Below are 19,533 nucleotides of genomic sequence, written 5' to 3'. Positions count from 1 at the left end.
GTTTACCTCGAAGTTTCCCCCGATACAAGCAAAAATATAAGACTGCGTCATAATCGATGACCCACTTAAGGGGTTCCAAAACTAACAATTATGTTACCATGTCTAATGGTAACGCCCTGTGGCCGTATAGAGGTAGCTAGATTAGCAGATAGTTAGGTAGGTGGCTTTGAACCTTAACCCACCATAATTTTGTTGATTCCATCCATCAATCAAGCACGGTGTAAAGAAACTGACCCACTATCAAAAGCTGTTCCTTGGAAGTTTTATGTCTTACGTAAAACTGAAGTAGTGTATGACCTGTAATAAAATTAAACTTGGTTAGTTTTATTCATTGCGCATTACAAAATGAGGATCTTCAAACTATAAAGTCTCATTGATATAGGTTTGGTTATTATTACTTTTGCTATATTTTTTTATTTTTGTAATATGATTCATTTGAATCGCACAACAAACACGTAACAAAAACGTACAAAAAATATATACTATTAAAAAAAACTATAGATAAAATAATGAAAGTATACATGATAGCACATATACTTATACATGTCTAAGTTACATAGGCTACCGGATAAATCTAAATTCAACTCTCCATGGTTGTCACAGTCAGTATTATAATACTTGGCGTCGACATTTCGTAAAACCTAAAATTACTTCTAAAAACTTGGTGTGCACAGTGCAAGGCAAGAAGTGCAGTCTACTTCACGTCGGCGTATCGCCTAAAACTTTACAAGGCGCAAATTCAGCCCCACGTGTAGTACTGCTCCAATCTATTAACGGGAGCTGCCCAAAACCAACTTCTTCCATTTGACCGACATTCAACACAAGACGGCTCAGAGTTGTTGACGATCAAGCATTGTTCGGTCGATCTGTTGACTCTGCGTAGAGATTTGAGATCACTCTGTGTTTATTAATCCCGGTTGCTGAATTACATAATTCCAGACATCGCATCAAAATTGCTAAATCTATCTATCTAATATTAAAACATGTCGCTGTTGAAGATGAAATCCTCATGACATGTTTAAGGCATTTGCTCTATACAACCATTGTGAGAAACAAACTTTCGCTGGCGGTTTTTCCAAACTAAACTGAAAAAGACTAGGGCGAACTTTTAGCGAAAGAGCATGCAACTCATAGGCTGACCTCGGACCAGCTCCTTGACTTGCGGGGACCTTGATGTTGCACATGTTACTGAGCGGTGGTAATCACTTTCCAAAATCCAGCCTGTTTGTCACTTATATCATAAGAAAGTAAGAAGAAAAAATAGGAGAACAATATGACCGTCTTACAATTCATAAAATGATAACATTATTTGGTGGACCAGATAGTACTAAATATATATAATAATAATATTTTATATCTATTGCAATTTAATTTCGTAAGGAAGGTAAAAATTCAATTAATCTTAAAGTCAGTTTAATAGAAAATGTATTTACACTTCAATATTCTATTATGCTTAGACTAAATTGGAAGATATTTAATTCATAACAAATTATGACGCACAAAAAAGAAATCCAATATGAAAATTAGTTAAAATCAATTAATATTCGTTGTCGACATAATTGTGATCTCGATGTAGATTTATTAAAATTAAGTTGTCGGATTTCTCATTACAGCTTAGACTTATATACTAATTTTTTTTTTTTCGTTTTTAAGCTAATCTAATTGATGTCATTTCTTTTTAATTCTCATTTAAGTACAAAACCAAATTAGGTGACCATTAGATCTTGTTTCATATTTATTCAGATATATTTACTATAGTGTTCCCAATAATAAAAAGGAATGTGAGTGACACACAGAGAAAAAAAATCTGTTTATTTGTAAAAATGTTAAATTCCAGGAAATAAAAACGACTAGGTATGAATTAATGAGGGTTAACTTTCCGCTCATTGATAATTCACTTAACTCGTATAAGCTTGGAAAATTATTCGAAAACTATATACCTAACGATGCTATAAAAAAAAACCTAAATCAGCCAGTTCATCGCTACCCGCGACTGTGTCTGCATCAAATTTACTTTACGCGTAGAGCCCATTATTTATACAAATTATACGCTTGTGTCCTTACAATAAGTACCTACCAGATTATTATGATTTCCCTACGATTGGTTCAATCCTTATGAAATCACAATCAGAGGGACTATCGCATTATAACACTAGTCTGAGTTTAAAATCTAAGAAAATGTGTCGAGAATTAATGATACTTAAACTATCTATTTTACAGATTTCTATTGTTATTTTTACAAAAATATTTCGTCAATAAGCTTCTTGTCTATGACCCTGTGCGGTTTGGGTCGGGTTTGCTTCTTCCTCCGTCGGTACAGCCTCGCGTTGAGTGGGTACAGCGCCGGCGATAGGGAACATCTCACGTTAAACCACCAGTCACAGGACGCCACTCCCTGTGAGAAGACCGTGCCGTTCGGGCAGAGGAATGACGCTTGGCGACCATCTATGTCGCAGTAATGCCAAGCTGAAAATAAAAAAGAAAACAAATATATACGTTTAATTACTTCATGAACTAAACCATAAATCTGAGTAAGAAGTCGAATTATTTTTACATCAGAAAATAATTAAAATTAAACGTTTAATAAAAATTGAAGCACCATTCATTTAGAAATTAATAAACGGTTTTTGTTCTTTATGTATCTAATGATCGATCCTCCTTGTCTTATTATACAAGTTTGTAAATAAACGGCAAAATTAATACCATTAAATAATAGTTCATGCAAGTTTATATACCATGGAAAAGTCTTTCATGGTCAAACTATAACAATGCTTATGTGTAAACTAAAACTTTTTGTTAAACGCGCTTATCTTAGGATCAACGAATTCGATTAATAAAAAATATTTTATAGATCAACACGATACGACCAACCAATGTAACACAAATATCTTCAACGAGTATTGATATAAGTTGATATTATCCAATTTATAATATCAAAAATTAAAAACGCATGTAATACTTTATAAACGCAACATTACCATTAATTGCTTGTTTCATTTCAGATAGAGTCGAGATAACCGTGGTTAGAACGCATGCATCTTAATCGAAAATTGCGCGCTCAAATCCAGGCAAGCTCCACTAAGTTTTCATGTGTTTAATTTGTATTTATAATTCATCTCATGCTCGGCAGTAAATGAAAAACGCAATGAAGACACCTGCACGTCTCTAATATCGACGAAATTTTGGCACATGTGTAGCCATTAACCAGAATTGGAACCTAGTGTTGGAATAAGAAAATCTTCTCATGAGGAGCTTTGGCCCAACAGTGGGTAATATACAGGCTGTCAAATTTATTTTACTTGTTTCTGAACATAAAATAACTTACTCAATAATACCTTCAAAACATTGGCAAAATAAACTTTTAAAACTCACAGTTAAATTCCAAACACCCTATTTTAATGACAGTTGTGTAAAAAGTCAGATATATTTTATATGACCTTTTCAAGTTACTAAATTTATATTAACGTTAAAAAGTTAAATGTTGTACATGCATTAGTCGATACCAAAACAAGGAAAGAACTCATTTAATCTCAAATAGTCATCATTATTGTTGCTCTGTGGACTCTGCCACAGTTTCGTAAAATGAGATAAAATAAAATAAGATGTATTTTTTGTTAAATTATATCATCTAAAAGGATCTCACGGTATCGAACTAATAATTTACGATCGTTATACTTCCGCATGATTCTTCATAATAATTACGTGACCTTAGTTTATAAGGCCACGTATATCCTAATCATCTCAAAAGATACAAGGTCATGTACCAAAAGTGGTAGGCACAAAGAGTTTTGTTAAACAATTGTGCACGACCCACGTTTACAAATTCATTCAATATACAATTGACAAGTTAATACTTTTTATCATTAGAAGTCAGCCCACCTATTACTGGCAAATGGGCCAAGTGGTAAGTGGCTATCACCGCCCATAGACATTGGCTCGGTAAGAAAAATTAACGATCCCTTACATTGGCAATGCACCACCAACCATGGCATTGTACCACATGCAATGTCAAGAACCTTCACACTATCGTCAACAATTGTACAAAGTGTCAACTTGATCGGATTATAGTGGATTAGGTACGCGATACACATACTATACATATAAAACATCATTTATTTGTTTATATTCATACCTATAGAATATATACATTTAATAAAGTACTGTTATAGTTCTGATTTTAACTTATGTTATCTGTGACGGGGAAATATAATTAAATATTTAAAGTTATTTGATTATGTAAATTGTCAACATGATAATTTTCAAATACATCCGCGATGACCGCTCGAAGTAGATACACATCCTTTATTACATTTATTAAGAAACATTTGTTTCTGTAGCATTAATATGTCAAGGATAATGAGTAACATATATATTTAAAAATATATTAATGATCTGACCCGTAACGATTTATCATTCGATCTCCAAATCATCACGTTTTGTTTTTGTGACTATTATTTTATAATGACGTAACCTTTATAATTAATTTAATTTGTAGAACTGGTGGTGGATGGCTAAATGCGCAAAGTGGTCACCATTTCGTAATGACATTAGCACCGTGTGAAGTTTTAGGTATTTCTAATATAACCAGTGTAACTCCAACCTGAGATGTTATTACTCTTGTACCTTTAGTGTTTATACTGGTTTATTCACCCTTCGAATTGAAACACAACAGTACTAACTACTGCTATTTGGCGGTAGAATACATGATGAATAGCTAATACCTACTCAGACGTGTGAGCCATTAGTATTAAACCGCACACCTACGTTTTATTTAAAAAGATTTATATTTTTTTATTTGGCATACCATATACCTCAAAGAACAATTATACATAGGTACAAATACTAAAAAGTAATAACCTACCTTGACAACGTGTTTCCATATCTGCGAAGAAACCTGGATATGCTTGTTCATCACAATAGAAGTTGGTGTAAGGAACGGCCCCTAGTACAGGATAATCTGTCCCTGGTTTACCTGGAAGACACATAACACACATTAAATTTAACTGAGCAATTCAGTCGACCATCTAAAGACGTTATAAAACTTCACAAATTCAAATATGTATAACAATGGATTACTTATTTTTATAATTTTCCAGTTATACACGTCTAAAATATAAGAAACCTTCGCTAGGTATCAATATAATATAAACTATGGTTTAGGCACGAATACAAATACAAATTAGTATTTACATATTAATTTTTATTAGTAAATATCATGTCAACGTTGCTTAATAAGTGGTAGTCAGTTATAGTTAATTCAGGATTTGTGATTTATTGAAAATGACTGATTAGCCGAGTAACCCTAAATAAATAAATAAAAACATCAACAACAAAAATTTATACAGTTTTTCTTTAAGTTCCAGTAATATTATCGGAAGTCGCTATGCGACAATGTTTCAAAAGAATTATCATATATACGAAAATTGCTTGACCTCTGAATTACAAATATATTTGCCTTGATAATGTCATAGCCTTCAAAAAAATACATAACAATGTTTGTCGTCAAATATTGTTGTGATTTTTTTTATATTTTAGGAAAACAGAAATACATTTACAAATAAAATAAATATAACGAAATCCTAAACATCTTTGTGCACGACTTAAGCAATATTTTAAGACACGGTACAATTTCTTATACTTTAAAATAAATCTAAAACATACTGCATTCTCTTTAACTTGTCGTTTTAAATAAACACTTTTAAGTCTACTGCGATTGACGGTATCCCCGGACACGAACGTCTGCATAACAGCTTGCGGTAGTTATCTCAACGTTTAGGAAAGTCTGCCATAGAACCACTTTCACCGGTCTGATCGATTACTATTGGTTTTCATTATATTGTCGCATCAAAGATGATAAACTTCCGAGATTTACATCCATCATAATATTTGATGAGCCTTACGTTCCGATAAAAATGTTGGAAGTTATACTATTATTTATTTTCTCAAATTCCTTTAAATTACTGTTAACTGTAGGCGTGTTTTCAAAGTTTGCTTACTGTCGATATAAGAACAAATACTCTCATAATAATTATGATTTTTTTTGTGAACGTTAATCCAATCGATCGAATCGCGTTCGAAAAACTTTAGTTGTCTCCACAAGAATCTAGTCTAATGACAAGCCTGCAGCTATTATTTCACCTTTGGCCCTTGCAAACTTATGAGTAAATGAAACTAGCTTAGGGATTGTCTCAAAACACATTGGTACATTTAGTAAAAGAATGATGTATTTATTTGATACAATCATATATTATAGATATTTGTTACATCACGAGTTAAATATTTTAATTAATGTTAGAACTTTGATCAAATCCATGTGGACCACGACTTCAACAAATATTTTACCGTTAAACATTAAAACTTAATATTTATGAGGTTCTTAATTTCCATTCCAATTGACAGTCTACCTAAGTATTAAAAAAAAACTTAAAAAATAAGACAACTGCTCCATGAATTTTAATCGATATGGATAAATATTTTTATTGTTATTAAAGTATCTCCACAGACGTGCTATATCTGTCGTTCTTTTTTTATTTATGGAATTCAAATCTGTTTTAAATTCTTTGATATTACAAACGTATATTAGAGAAATGTATAAGTATTATCTTACACAGCAGTCAAAATACAATTACAAGGATTACTTGCACAATAACTAATAGTTGTTCACACAGTTCGCTAGGTCGCTTGTTTGATCATTAGTAAGCTTGTGGGAATACTAGTTTCAAAGTTTGCGTACAAACTGCTTTTTTCATATTCACCAATATCCATGTATATGATATGTTATTATCATTGGTTATATAACAGTATGTTTGTATAAATAACTTGCATTTACAAATACAAACTACGTAACTCTAAGTCTAAATTACACTAAGTCGTCTACAGATTCAACATATAATAGTTTTTTTTATTTCGCCTAAAACTCTTAACAACGTCGCAATTAGTAATTGAGAAGGATTTATAAAATTAATTAATATTTCCTCATAATAATTGCATTTTACTAATAATATACATCGCTTTAGTTTATTAAATAATATCAATGGCCTAAAGATCATGAAAAGAGCTCCTTAGAGGAGGAAGCACTACAAAGTTTTATACATCCGCTACTTCAATTATAAATGTTAAATATAACATAAAACGAAATTTCAATTTTACAAAATTTCATAGTAGGTAGTATTTCGTTATAATTTCAATATCATTAAGTGATTTTGACCGAACTGTTTACTTTTCAACCGACTTCAAAAAGGAGGTAGTTATGTAAATACCATTTTCGACATTCGTATTTACTATTGTATTTTATGTTCAAAAATCCATGTCCGTATAAAAATTGTTTATTATTACTTTAATCTAGAGATATGGTTTATTTATTTAATTTTTTACTAGTTTTGGTAAATGATAACACATTTATTTTATAAAATATTTTGATGTTTGACTCGTCCCAAAACACCCATAATATCTCATCACACGAATTTATTTTAATATTCTGTAATTTAATTACTTTTTAATTATAAACACTAAGTAAGAGTTGATAAATGTCGCCTTAAAGAGAAGGTCTCTGGAAGCTTATCTCGCCACTCTGCTCTGTGTTGGATATATTTGTAGCAGAATTTCATCTCACACATTCTTATCATTATTTAGTTTCAAAAAACACTGCAAGAGATAAATTATAATCAGAAGCATACATAATTTTGAACAAAAGTTTGAATTCGCCATTTTTTATTAATAACTACGTCCTCTTAAGTCTTCAGCCATTAATACATATTTTAAGGCATTCTTATATAAATCGATACGTCTATATAATAAAAAAACCGATTAAATAATTGAGATGATGAAGAAAAACATAATAAATAAAATGTCCCAACATAAAAATAATTATATTTGGCGAACGAGTACTGACAAAAACAAGGTCAGGCGGACTGCGTTTATGTAATAATTCGAGACGAGGCGTCGAAATCGTTGACGTGATAATTTATACCTTTTATTAACATTGACATTGAAATAAAGTTTCTTTTAAGATGTATCGAATCTGAATTTAAATGAACACCTTATTCAATTACCGCATTATATACAACAACAACAACAACAGCCTGTAAATTCCCACTGCTGGGCTAAAGGCCTCCTCTCCCTTTTTGAGGAGAAGGTTTGGAACATATTCTACCACGCTGTGCGGGTTGGTGGAATACACATGTGGCAGAATTTCTATGAAATTGGCACATGCAGGTTTCCTCACGATGTTTTCCTTCACCGCTGAGCACGAGATGAATTATAAAGACAAATTAAGCACATGAATCAGCGGTGCTTGCCTGGGTTTGAACCCGCAATCATCGGTTAAGATGCACGCGTTCTAACCACTGAGCCATCTCGACTCATTTTAAAATACTAGTGATCCGCCCCGGCTTCGCACAAATGCAATACTAACAGTAAACATTCTACAGGATTTGTTTATTTACGACAGTTCATAAGAAACATCTAAAATTATCAGTTACTATATTGTCCAGGTATTATACAAAAACCTTCCTCTCGAATAACTCTATCAATTAAAAAAACCGCACCAAAATGCGTTGCGTCATTTTAAAGATGTAAGCGTACATAGGGACAGACAGCGGTAAGCCACTTTGTTTTGTACTATGAGTAATGATATAGATACTTCATTTTGGAAATCTTAATCTTCATTGTGAATTATGTATTATTAGATATCTGTATCCAATTTGTATGGTAATTACTATAAATATAAATGATCTTTTATGCAATGTGCAATTTATTTCTGAATATTATTTTAATATGTTGACTATCGAGTTACGAGCCCATGGGCTGTTCTATAACCTACATCGCCAATGCGCCACCTTTTCTTTTTTCACTAGATGTACGCTCCTTGCGTGTGCATGAATTTGAGGAGTATCTGAGACTCACTGTCGCCGTTTACCTAAAAACAAGCGATACCACTATATGTTTCTTTCTTTTTTGTTCATGACTGAAGGCCGCTTATAGAGGCCTCTTATCTCTATCTCTCATGTATATAGTATGTAAAGATATGTGGACGCCGAGGTATGGAGCGAATATTACTGAAGAATGCTTCCGGATCTTCTTCAGCAAAATTAGTTAGAGGAGGCACTTTCGTCAAGCTCCCTGTCTGCGGAGCCATTGTTATTGCAGATACTTTCCAGCGCCTCTCTCTTCCAAGGCGGGCTCTTATGACATTCGGTAACGGGAAGACTCCGTCGATGAGCTGGGGCCCTTATGGGTCTTACACCATCAGGGTGCGATACTACTCATGGCAGTATGGTGACACCTACTACCTGATTATTCCATGCAGGTACTTGGAGGAATATCGCCTCTAGTCTCGTTAAAGGGGACCACAGATCCTCCTCTCGCCTCTGATGCGCTACCAATGTTGGGAACTAATATTTTATGTTTCTTCGTCTTTTAATTCAGTTTGTTGCTGGTTAACGGTAAAATATGTTACTATTATAGTTTTATAGGACCTGCCTAGACGAGTTGCATAAAGCCCATTAAATAATCATTAAATCGGACCCAAAAATATGTAATTATTCTTTTAATCAAGCTAGGATACTATTGAAAATTTCTATCGTCATTTAATTGTTATTAAAGATTACTATTTATATATATTAAAAAAAATACTCATAGAGTAAGGATCTTTTATTTTATATTAAAAGGAAAGTTATAAAATTGTATTGTATAGATAAAGTCGTATCTAGTCTGTAGTATAAACTTCTAACCTTGTCATGTTTACATACATACGCTATTGCAAAATTATTCATTTGGTACACAAGCTGCCAAGCATTACGCAAAATAATATTCTAACTTCTCTAAATTGCGTTCGATTAAAATAATTCGAATATATTATTATAACACGGTAATTTCAAATTTAATAGCGGCACCAAACAGCCCTTGTCCTAGAAATCCAATGAATTATTTTAAGCGATGTTTTAATATTTCACTAATAAATTTATTACCAAAATTAAAATCGTTGATGAGAAAGGAGCATTTGTTAATCGATATAAAGGCTACGATTCAGCTTTCATGAAAATTAATACAAAATTAAATTATTTCTACGGTCAATTTACTTGATAATGTAAATACGGGTTAAACATCATGACAATAAGCGTAGAAACTGTGAGATTATTATAAAATAAACCTACCGATGTTATCAAATACGTACGTAGGAAACTGAAACCTAGTTATTGTATATATTTTTTTATAAAATAATAATCATTTTTATCACACAAAAAAAAGTGAACTTACGACTAATAAGTAATATTGGAGGCAATAAAGCATAAACTGTGTAGGCTGTCTTTGTGTAGTGATATTTTTCAGACAACACATACATATAAACAATGCATAAGTACATAATATACATTCACTTGTACTTATACATTACACGTATTTTCTTATTTCCTACTAATTGCCAATCCTATAACAAAATACCTTTTAAAGTACAATTAGGTCAGTGTCATCGTAACGTCGAGATATATTCATCTAAGTGTATGTCAAATTTATATGTACGTGCATGTATATTTCAAAACTAAAAACATCAAGTTTAATATTAATAATAGCACTGGCGAGTATGAAACATCTTCAATGCTAAAGCCAGTTTGACTGGATTTCAAATGAGCAAATGTAAATCTTAAGCGTTATATTTGTAAAGATTTCGTATATCCAACGATAACACACCTTATTTTTATATTTCAATAGATTGTTACTGGGATAAGATAGATAGATTATTGTTGTCTTTATTAATACTCGTTAACTTACAATGGCGCAATTTGCGTACATAATCGTTATGTCGCAAGTTTGTTCAGCGAAACCTGTGGAACTATCTACATATGTATCTACGTATACACATTCCATAAGCGTACGTTTAATGCATCTCCGTTCCTGATTTACTTAGTTCGACATTTGTTTATCAAATGTAACGTTGGTTGAGCAAGTAATGCAAGTCAGTATATCTGGAAAGGCAAAATTTATTACTAAATTTGCCGCAAGAGACCTTTAGTAAGAGCGTTATCATTTTAAACAAATCTTTTTATAGCTCAAGTTGTTATGAAAGTGAAAATCGATGCTTTTATTTCTTACTTAATTTTGCCTCACCAAGGAAGTACATAGATAATAATTTTAATTGTATAATGTAATAATGATTGAAATATCTGTGCAAGTGATCGATTTAAAGATTTATACAACATAGATACATTATACTTATACATTTTTGGTAGTAAAGCAATCATATCGTTTTTTTTATTATTAATGAATTATATAATGAAAATACATAATAATATTTCTAATTATTATTTAAAGTTTCTTAGTAGTCAAAACTTGCTAACATTTCTATTATCATGTAGATGTGCCTACACAATTGGTTTAAAGAAATTAAACAGGACAAATAACTCTGAATGTCAAAAAATTATTAATTTCGACCCATATCACTTATAACAATATATAACGAAAAGAACAATTATTGAGATGAAAGGCAAGCAGATTAAGTAACATAATATTGGCACAGATTTCGCCTTCATACATATGTATATACACATATATCAGACAGACATATATATAATTAAGTATAATTATATAATACTGAGGTCACGGTTAAAATTTTATAACATTTTTATGCACCTGTCAACGTAAACAAAAAATACAAGCAAGCCTTAAACAGTAAACAACAGCAGAGGGCATGGTTTATTTCTGTCTGTTAATCTCTGCCCGAGCCCTGTGGTTAGAACGCGTAAATCTTAACCAATGACTGTGGATACAAATGCAAATTTACACGTTCTTAATTGGTTGATAATTGATCTCATACGTCGTGAAGGTGGCGAAGGCATACGTCAACAGGATTAGGTATCGAACGAAGATCCGACACATGTGTATCCGCCAACCCACATTGGAACATCGTAGTGCAATGAGTTCTAAACTATATCAAGGTGAGGAGGTCTCAGCTCAGTAGAAAGACGTTTACAGGTTATCACATTCAAATATCTTTAAATGCATGTATGATCATTGAGTAGAAACTAAACTTCGTACACCATTGTTTTCACGCCCAATGTTACGTGAGCGAAGAAAATAATTATGCCTCACTCGCTATATGTCAATGAACAGCAAGGTAGACAGCTTTATTCGAGAATAATAAAAATAGTGTCAAGAAAAATCGCAATGCCAACATATCGCACAAGCAGTATAAGAAAGCATATATGACAAATTACTTTTATAAACATTTTGGTACGTATACATATTAAATATATTTACAGATGAATTATTTAATATATTAAGGACTTAAGTAAATATGCAAATACAGATCAAAATTGATAAGAGCTATATAATTTATCATGTGAGTATGGAACGTTGGAAGAAATATAAGTTTGTGTTAAAAAAAGCAGCATTTCCCCATTTAATAACAATTCCGATTTTTTTGTCAAGGCAGGCAGGAAGCATTAAGATTGGTGCCATATCGCTTAGAAGTTTTTTTTCGCGTTATTACCGCAGATCAAGCAGGCCAAGGTCCATGTCTTTAAACCACCAACGAAACAAAATATAATATTTATTATTATGTCAAAAATATTTAACATTATACAAATAAACGATCTAGCAGTTTCCTAGTAAGTAGGTATTTTACATAAATTATCTTAAAAATTAAAAATAATAAACAAAAAGAAAATATAACAAAATATATCAGATAGGCACTGGTTTAAAAAGAAAATGTCTGCTGAGTAAAATTGTAAAGTTATAATGTATTAATCTGCTTCACTCGTTAGGCGATAATCACACAGGTTAGACTACGCATGAATGCCGTCGCACCGACCTCAAGCTCATCGAGAATGTCAGGGCAATTTGCTTAAAAGAGCATTATCTAAGTAACCCTTGTCAAGTCTCGTCATCTCAACAACGGATAGAGCACGCCGTAGTTAGATCGTTGTCCTAATGAACTAATATTAAAGTAGTTTCAGTTTTTTAATTTATCGTTACGTATAGCAACTATTTGGTATTTTGCTAGTTTTTTATTTATTAAGTACATAAATCTATACTTAATTTATGTGAAATTGTTTTGTAACTATTTCTGGAGTAACGCTTCGATGAGTCAAATTATCAATTTTCAACAATCATATCATACTTAACAGGCAGACGACCCAGATAATCGTCACTAACATATTGTGTACATTGCCAATAAACTACTGGCCAGCAATTTCTTAATCGCATTCTACTGTTTGACACGCAAATGGCTACAGGCACTAGCGGATCGCACGATGCATTTCCAACACTCATTTTAAAACAGTGTTAATGTTGTAATGAACTTGAAGTGCTTATGAAACACACTTGTTACGACCTTTTTATACTTTATTTGTTGCTGTGAATAAGTACATTAGTACAACATATGCTGCTTACATGTAACATTTGAATATATATTTTAAATATACGGGTAAATAGTCTTTTAAGTTATTGTTCTTTAAATAACAAACAAGCATTGCATATTTACTGAGAAACAGTAAAAACAAACATATTGTTTAAGCATTACTGCATAAAATTTAATTGTTACTTCTCATACTATCGCCAATCATCGCAATATAACTATCATTTGCAACGACACACTCACATTGTAGTATACTGAAATAAAAATTGTAGTTTGTATGATGGATGAAAAATAATAATTAATTATTTGATATCATACGTCATAAAATATTTTTTAATCAAATCCTCGAGAATATTTATAATTAATTTTCAATGATTATTATTGTTGTATCGCTAATCTTTATACTAGTTTTCAAAATAAACTACAAAGCCACAGTAAAAATACTGTCTGTTGTGACAGCGTGAACTATACAACAAGACTAGTAAGAAACTAAAAAAAGTAATTAGAATATATATATTTTTTGTTATTACAAAATATTAATTTAAAGGTTATGTAAAACGCGCAATGCGTGTCATTATTAATATACTTTGATCTATTTTTAATAATATAATAGATTGCACAACTAGATACAATGGTGTTCCCAAAAGAGCACAATGATTACGTTCATAATGGACGATTGTTAGCACAATTAAGAGCTTAACTCAAAGCCTCGACAGAGCAAGGCTGCTCACTGCACGTTACCGTAGTAACGAACCGTAGGTGTGTTTTGTTCTAAAATACAATATAATTTATATGCTTAAGCTAAACTTTGCGATAAAGGTTACGATATTTCATTACCGTGGGACGTATTCCATGTCTAATCTATTAACAATGTTTCCAATAAGTATAACTTACCTACACACAATTAATTACAAGGGTTAAGAATTATCACACCTATTTATAAAAATATGAATAATTTATAAAATATTAAATTGGTTATTGAGGTCAACACATATCACAAGTGACTTAAATGTCTTTGCAGAACGATTTGTATATTTTAACATAAAATTAGATGCCAGCAAAACACACTTATGCATGATCTAAATTAAAGTTGATACGTATGACATAAGTTAAATCATGTAATTCAATTACATAGTTGGACATATTATATCAGAGCGGTGTGACCACGTGAATTGATAGATTGGACATAAGTCCGGCTCAAGAATTATGACTTAAATCATTACAAAAACCTCATGAGGAATAACTGAATATGTATAAAAATATGTGACAAGAGTGCTTGGAATAAGCTCTGACTCTTTTCTTATAGTTAAAACAAAACATTATCAAGGCCATTTGCAGTCGTAGATAAGGGATCATCAGATAATAGATAATCATAGAATATGACACATTCTGTAGATATATATTTCTATAAGAGATGATTCAGCATCACAAGCCGTCTGACCTTTCTTTAGGTTATATAAAGTAATATGTTGATTTTTTTTATACACACTATGTAATATTAGTAGGTTATAAAGTCGTGCAGGTAGGTATATTTGTTACTTAAATGATTAACTCTATATAAAGAGCAACGTGAGTCAGTCATGAGAACTTAGCAAACAACGAAGATGTTCTTTATATGTTAAGGTCAATGATTATTATTTTATGACATAACTGGTTTACGCTTCAACGTTTCGCTTGTAAATAATTTTCCTCTAAATACAGCATTTACGACAAATTAGAGATAAATTAAATTTATTATATATTTCAAGCTTTTGAGCTTCAGTATAAATCGAATTACACAAAAGCATGGAGCTTTTTCATCATGATTTTTTCTTATGTGTCTCGTCATTCGCTGTGCAATATAAACTAACTAAAATAACCAATATAATACATATTAGTTTTGGTTAACATCATTAACGAATTTAATAGAAAATTTAAAAGCTTGGTGTCGATTTAAGCAATGGTATTTACACGGTAGATATTTCTCACATAGAATCAGATCACAGTATCAGGATGTCGTAATCAATTAATTGGACGAATTCACGCCGATCTTCTCATAATTTACTCATTATATCATCACCTATTGATCGGTTCAGCTTTCAAGCTATAATTTTATACAATCAAAGAGACTGTGACTTTTTACGTTAAGTAGGGCTTCATTTGTAGTCCACCTGACTAAGTGTAACTAGCTCATCATGTATTGCCTAGTTGAACATGATTACGTCTAAATGCTGATATAAACATGGCCACTGGTCCAACATAGGTTACTAAAGGTGACACATAATACAACTTTTTGGACTCCATCCTTGGCAAAGAATTGACGGTGTAAGGATCTCTTCCTGCAGTGTTAGTGAATGTTGACGTATTACTCGTCAATTTTTCTCAAAATAAATAGTAATTATTGATCATAAATTTTGATAAAATTAAATTATTTAAGGAAAAACTTATTTTTAATACTTCCTTTATATAGCGTATAGAGCCCTAATAACAAAATATATTATGAAAATTTTCAGCAATAGTTGATTTTATATAATATATAATGATTATATTTATGAAAATATACATTTTTTTTTCTATAACAATGATTAATATTCTACAAATAATATTATAATAGGGAAGAAAACACGCGTATAAATTAAAAATAATTGACTAAACTGAAATTTCGGTAAATATCAAAAATTTAGTTTTCATCATCGAACGAAATTATTATTATTTTTAGTACAATATAGTTATATTTTATTAGTAGTTTTAACTCTCCAGTGAGTTTTATCACGTTAAATTAAATATATTTTTCTTTGCTGCTGCATCCATACCTAGCTATATAGTTATATATGCAGGTATATTTCTATACATTTATCAACAGATACTGCTATAAGAAGAAAACAAAACGTATCCCCGTCGACCTTGCTGGCACTTGATCCGAGGTATATTTTTTAACTTGGATCAACCGGTACCTATAATCAAGTTCAAGGGCCCTTTATAGGCGAGAAGAGCTATAAAGGAAAAAAGTATCGATAGTCTGGTCAGTTGAATGAGTTAGTTAATTCTGGCAACTCGTAAATATATTTTTTGGTTTTCAATGTTTTTCATGTTTGGTTTTTTAAATGCGTCTTGTAGTTATTATTTAATAAATGTGTTAATAATATTTTTATATTCTGTTTTCTTTATATTCAGTATATATTATATGCACTCATTACATTTTTTATTCTAAAATAAATGTATTTAAATGAGTAAAATACGTCTGCGTTGAATGAAATTTGTTGTTTTATATGACTTTAAATAAAAAGATTAAAAAATTGAATACACAATTTGATATACGTTTAGCTGAAACTATTTTAAAATGAACGACATGAATCAAGTTAATAACATTCATATAGACACTTTAAAAAGGAAATTGTGTCCGAGTATCCTGCGAAAACACAATTTTTTTCAAAGGATACTCAGTTACCTCAACATCCACAATCCACGTGAACTAAGCAACGCCTACATATGCCGAAATCGTTAACGCGAAATATTCTTTCGCCGCTATTTTGTTTAGTAATGATAGAAAAAATATTGCACATATTGGTTAGTATTTAATAAAACCATTACTCCTAATAATATAATCTTACCAGGTATCGCCATTCCCAACTCAAGGTACTCCTTTACTGAAGGATTGATGAAGGCCGTCGGCGCAGGCGCAGTATTCGACTCTGGTTCTGGTGCGTCCAGCGCTTGAGCAGGCTCGCGAACCGCTGTGCTATCGGCTCGCAAGCGCTTTACTCTTGTGCCATCTCTTACACCTCCTATTAAAATTGGTTTGATAAAGTTGTAGGTGACGAAAAATCATGTACATGTATATTCTTCTATTGTCAATACACAAATAAATAAGGCATATTATAATCAACAACAACACAAGATTATAACATAGATGATAAAAAAAAACTTGACTCTTATACTTCTTGACTTTTAGGCAGAATATCATAAATTCAGTTATATTTAATATGACATAATTTTGTATTTTTAATGTTTAAAAATAGTAACGAATAACTTATTGCCGGCTCTTCTAGGTAGCTTTAGACTTAATACAATTCTGTGAAATGATGATTGAAAAAGTCATGCTAAATTTTTTTATTTTGTAATTTTTTTCTTTCAAATAACTACTTTACGCAAACGAACTCGTAAATCATCTCTCACAATATTGAGAAATTTAGGCATTATATAATGGTCACGCTTCACATAATAATCTAGCTTAAGTGAGATAAAAGACGTACGCAGGTATAATTAATTAATGCGAAGATTGCGACGAGTAAATGATCGCGAACATCTTATTAAGTAACATGTACATTTCCAGTAGAAAGTGAGGCAATACGATATATTATTTATACCTTTTTCTTTTACAACTAGACAACAAAATTCATTTAATATTTTATCTGTAATTCATCTTAGTTCAATTTTCCTTGCAATTTTACTTTAAATAATAATCAAAACAAATAATTTCTTCTTAAAAACGCTACGATAAACCAAAAATATCTTACCTATGACTGTAAGAAATGAAAAAAACACTAAAGTTAAACAACGACAAATATTTTTTGTATTCATCTTGATAATGGATTACTTTAACTGTAATTTTAGAAGATCACTATGACATACTGAAAGACCACCACATCACACCAGAACTTAAGATGAACCGAACAGGTAGATATGACTCATTGACGATATTCATAAAATTGTATCCGGTAAAGCGCGATACTACTCGTTCTTGGCTTCGATTACACAAGAGACCGATACTCGCGTGCTCTTTCGGGGACAGCCAAGCGCGCAATGTTCATCCAACACGTATTTACCATTGAAATCAAAAGCACAATATAATTGACCTCTAAACTTCATAGATGAGATGTTAAAAGCAACTTATTTCATTACTCAAGTTTGACGTCTTCCTTTTTAAAGACCTCTAATGCCGCCTATTCTTTATAAAAAAATTAATGCTGACCAATCGTTATAAGTGGTACTTGTAGGTATATATTACAAAATAATACCGTTATGAGACGATACAATACTAATTTGGTGCCTACTAGACCCTTTACTTTTGTTAGCGGTTGAGAGATCAACTGAAAAGCAGTTATGAGTAAGCTGAACTCGTTAATTTAATTAACTAATTTACTAAAATGTCTTAGGTAAATTAAAGTTTTATGCAAGCACTTTTATTTGTACATACTTATGCTCGCCTTTTATAAAATAACAGGTAATACATTCTACTCATTTGTACCGTTTGTGATTTTCTCGCATTTAATAATAGTAACATATGTAGGCAAATATCTAACGACATGAAGATATACAAGCCTTATAGATAAGCTCAAAGTCTCATTCCAATTAAATCATACAATAGCATATCGATTTATAATATATACGGTATGATTTTAGTTATTCTTAATTTAAAATACTTATATTCCACGTTCAATGTTATATTTTATTACAAAGTCTATTGTAAAATCAATAGGCTATATGACAATGCGAAAAATAAAGTGTCAATGAATGAATGAATGAATTATACTTTATTGCACACCACAAACAAAAACAAAAAAAAGAAAGTAGCACAAAATTAATAACATACAAAAACGTAAAATAGAATATAAAAAAATGTTAATTAAAAGTGTTGCAGGTACAACGGGCGGACTTATGGATAATTAGCCATCTCTTCCAGACAACCCAATCAGAGAGAGATTTTAAAACCATCGGCGTAGGCGGTGCAGTCATAAACTTACCTACAAATATTTACACACTTATACTTACTACATATATAAATATTATGTTTAAACAATATATATCTCTAATAGACACTAATACATACTTAAGATAATAAAATGATATAAAAATAGATAAAATTGCATTATAAATGTTGTATAAAGGTAATTAATGAAAGTCGTTTATATTATTATTTAGGTAATAGTTTTTAACGGCTCTTTTAAAAGCTGAAATTGTTGGAGCCTTTTTTATGTTTACCGAGAGGGCATTCCATAACTTTATGGCCTGTATAGTAAACGAATTCCTTACGAATTTTGTTTTGTGTACGGGCATTTTGAGTGTTAGGTACCGCTTAGATCTTTATAACGAAGTTCAAATTTTTCCTTTAAATACGTAGGAAAACTAGAGTTAAATAGCGCACAGTACAGAAGGGAAAGAATGTGCAAGTTCCGGCGAAGACGTAAAAGAAACCAAATGAG

At 31.2% G+C, this 19,533-nt stretch overlaps 1 protein-coding gene across 1 annotated transcript; it reads right to left on the bottom strand.

The window, feature by feature from the left end:
• Positions 1-1,399: 1,399 nt before the first annotated feature.
• On the bottom strand, positions 1,400-18,123 carry LOC124535093. Its single transcript, XM_047111153.1, has 4 exons — positions 17,848-18,123; positions 16,942-17,115; positions 4,862-4,972; positions 1,400-2,466 (listed from the first exon to the last, which is right to left on the bottom strand). The coding sequence occupies exons 1-4, from the start codon at positions 17,909-17,911 to the stop codon at positions 2,237-2,239; spliced, it is 579 nt and encodes a 192-aa protein (XP_046967109.1). The 5' UTR covers positions 17,912-18,123; the 3' UTR covers positions 1,400-2,236.
• Between the last annotated feature and the right edge of the window lie 1,410 nt (positions 18,124-19,533).

The sequence above is a fragment of the Vanessa cardui genome, chromosome 14, assembly GCF_905220365.1.
Source record: "Vanessa cardui chromosome 14, ilVanCard2.1, whole genome shotgun sequence".
Lineage (NCBI taxonomy): Eukaryota > Metazoa > Arthropoda > Insecta > Lepidoptera > Nymphalidae > Vanessa > Vanessa cardui.
Note: the sequence above shows the minus strand (reverse complement) of the source record. Positions and strands in the feature narration are given on the sequence as shown.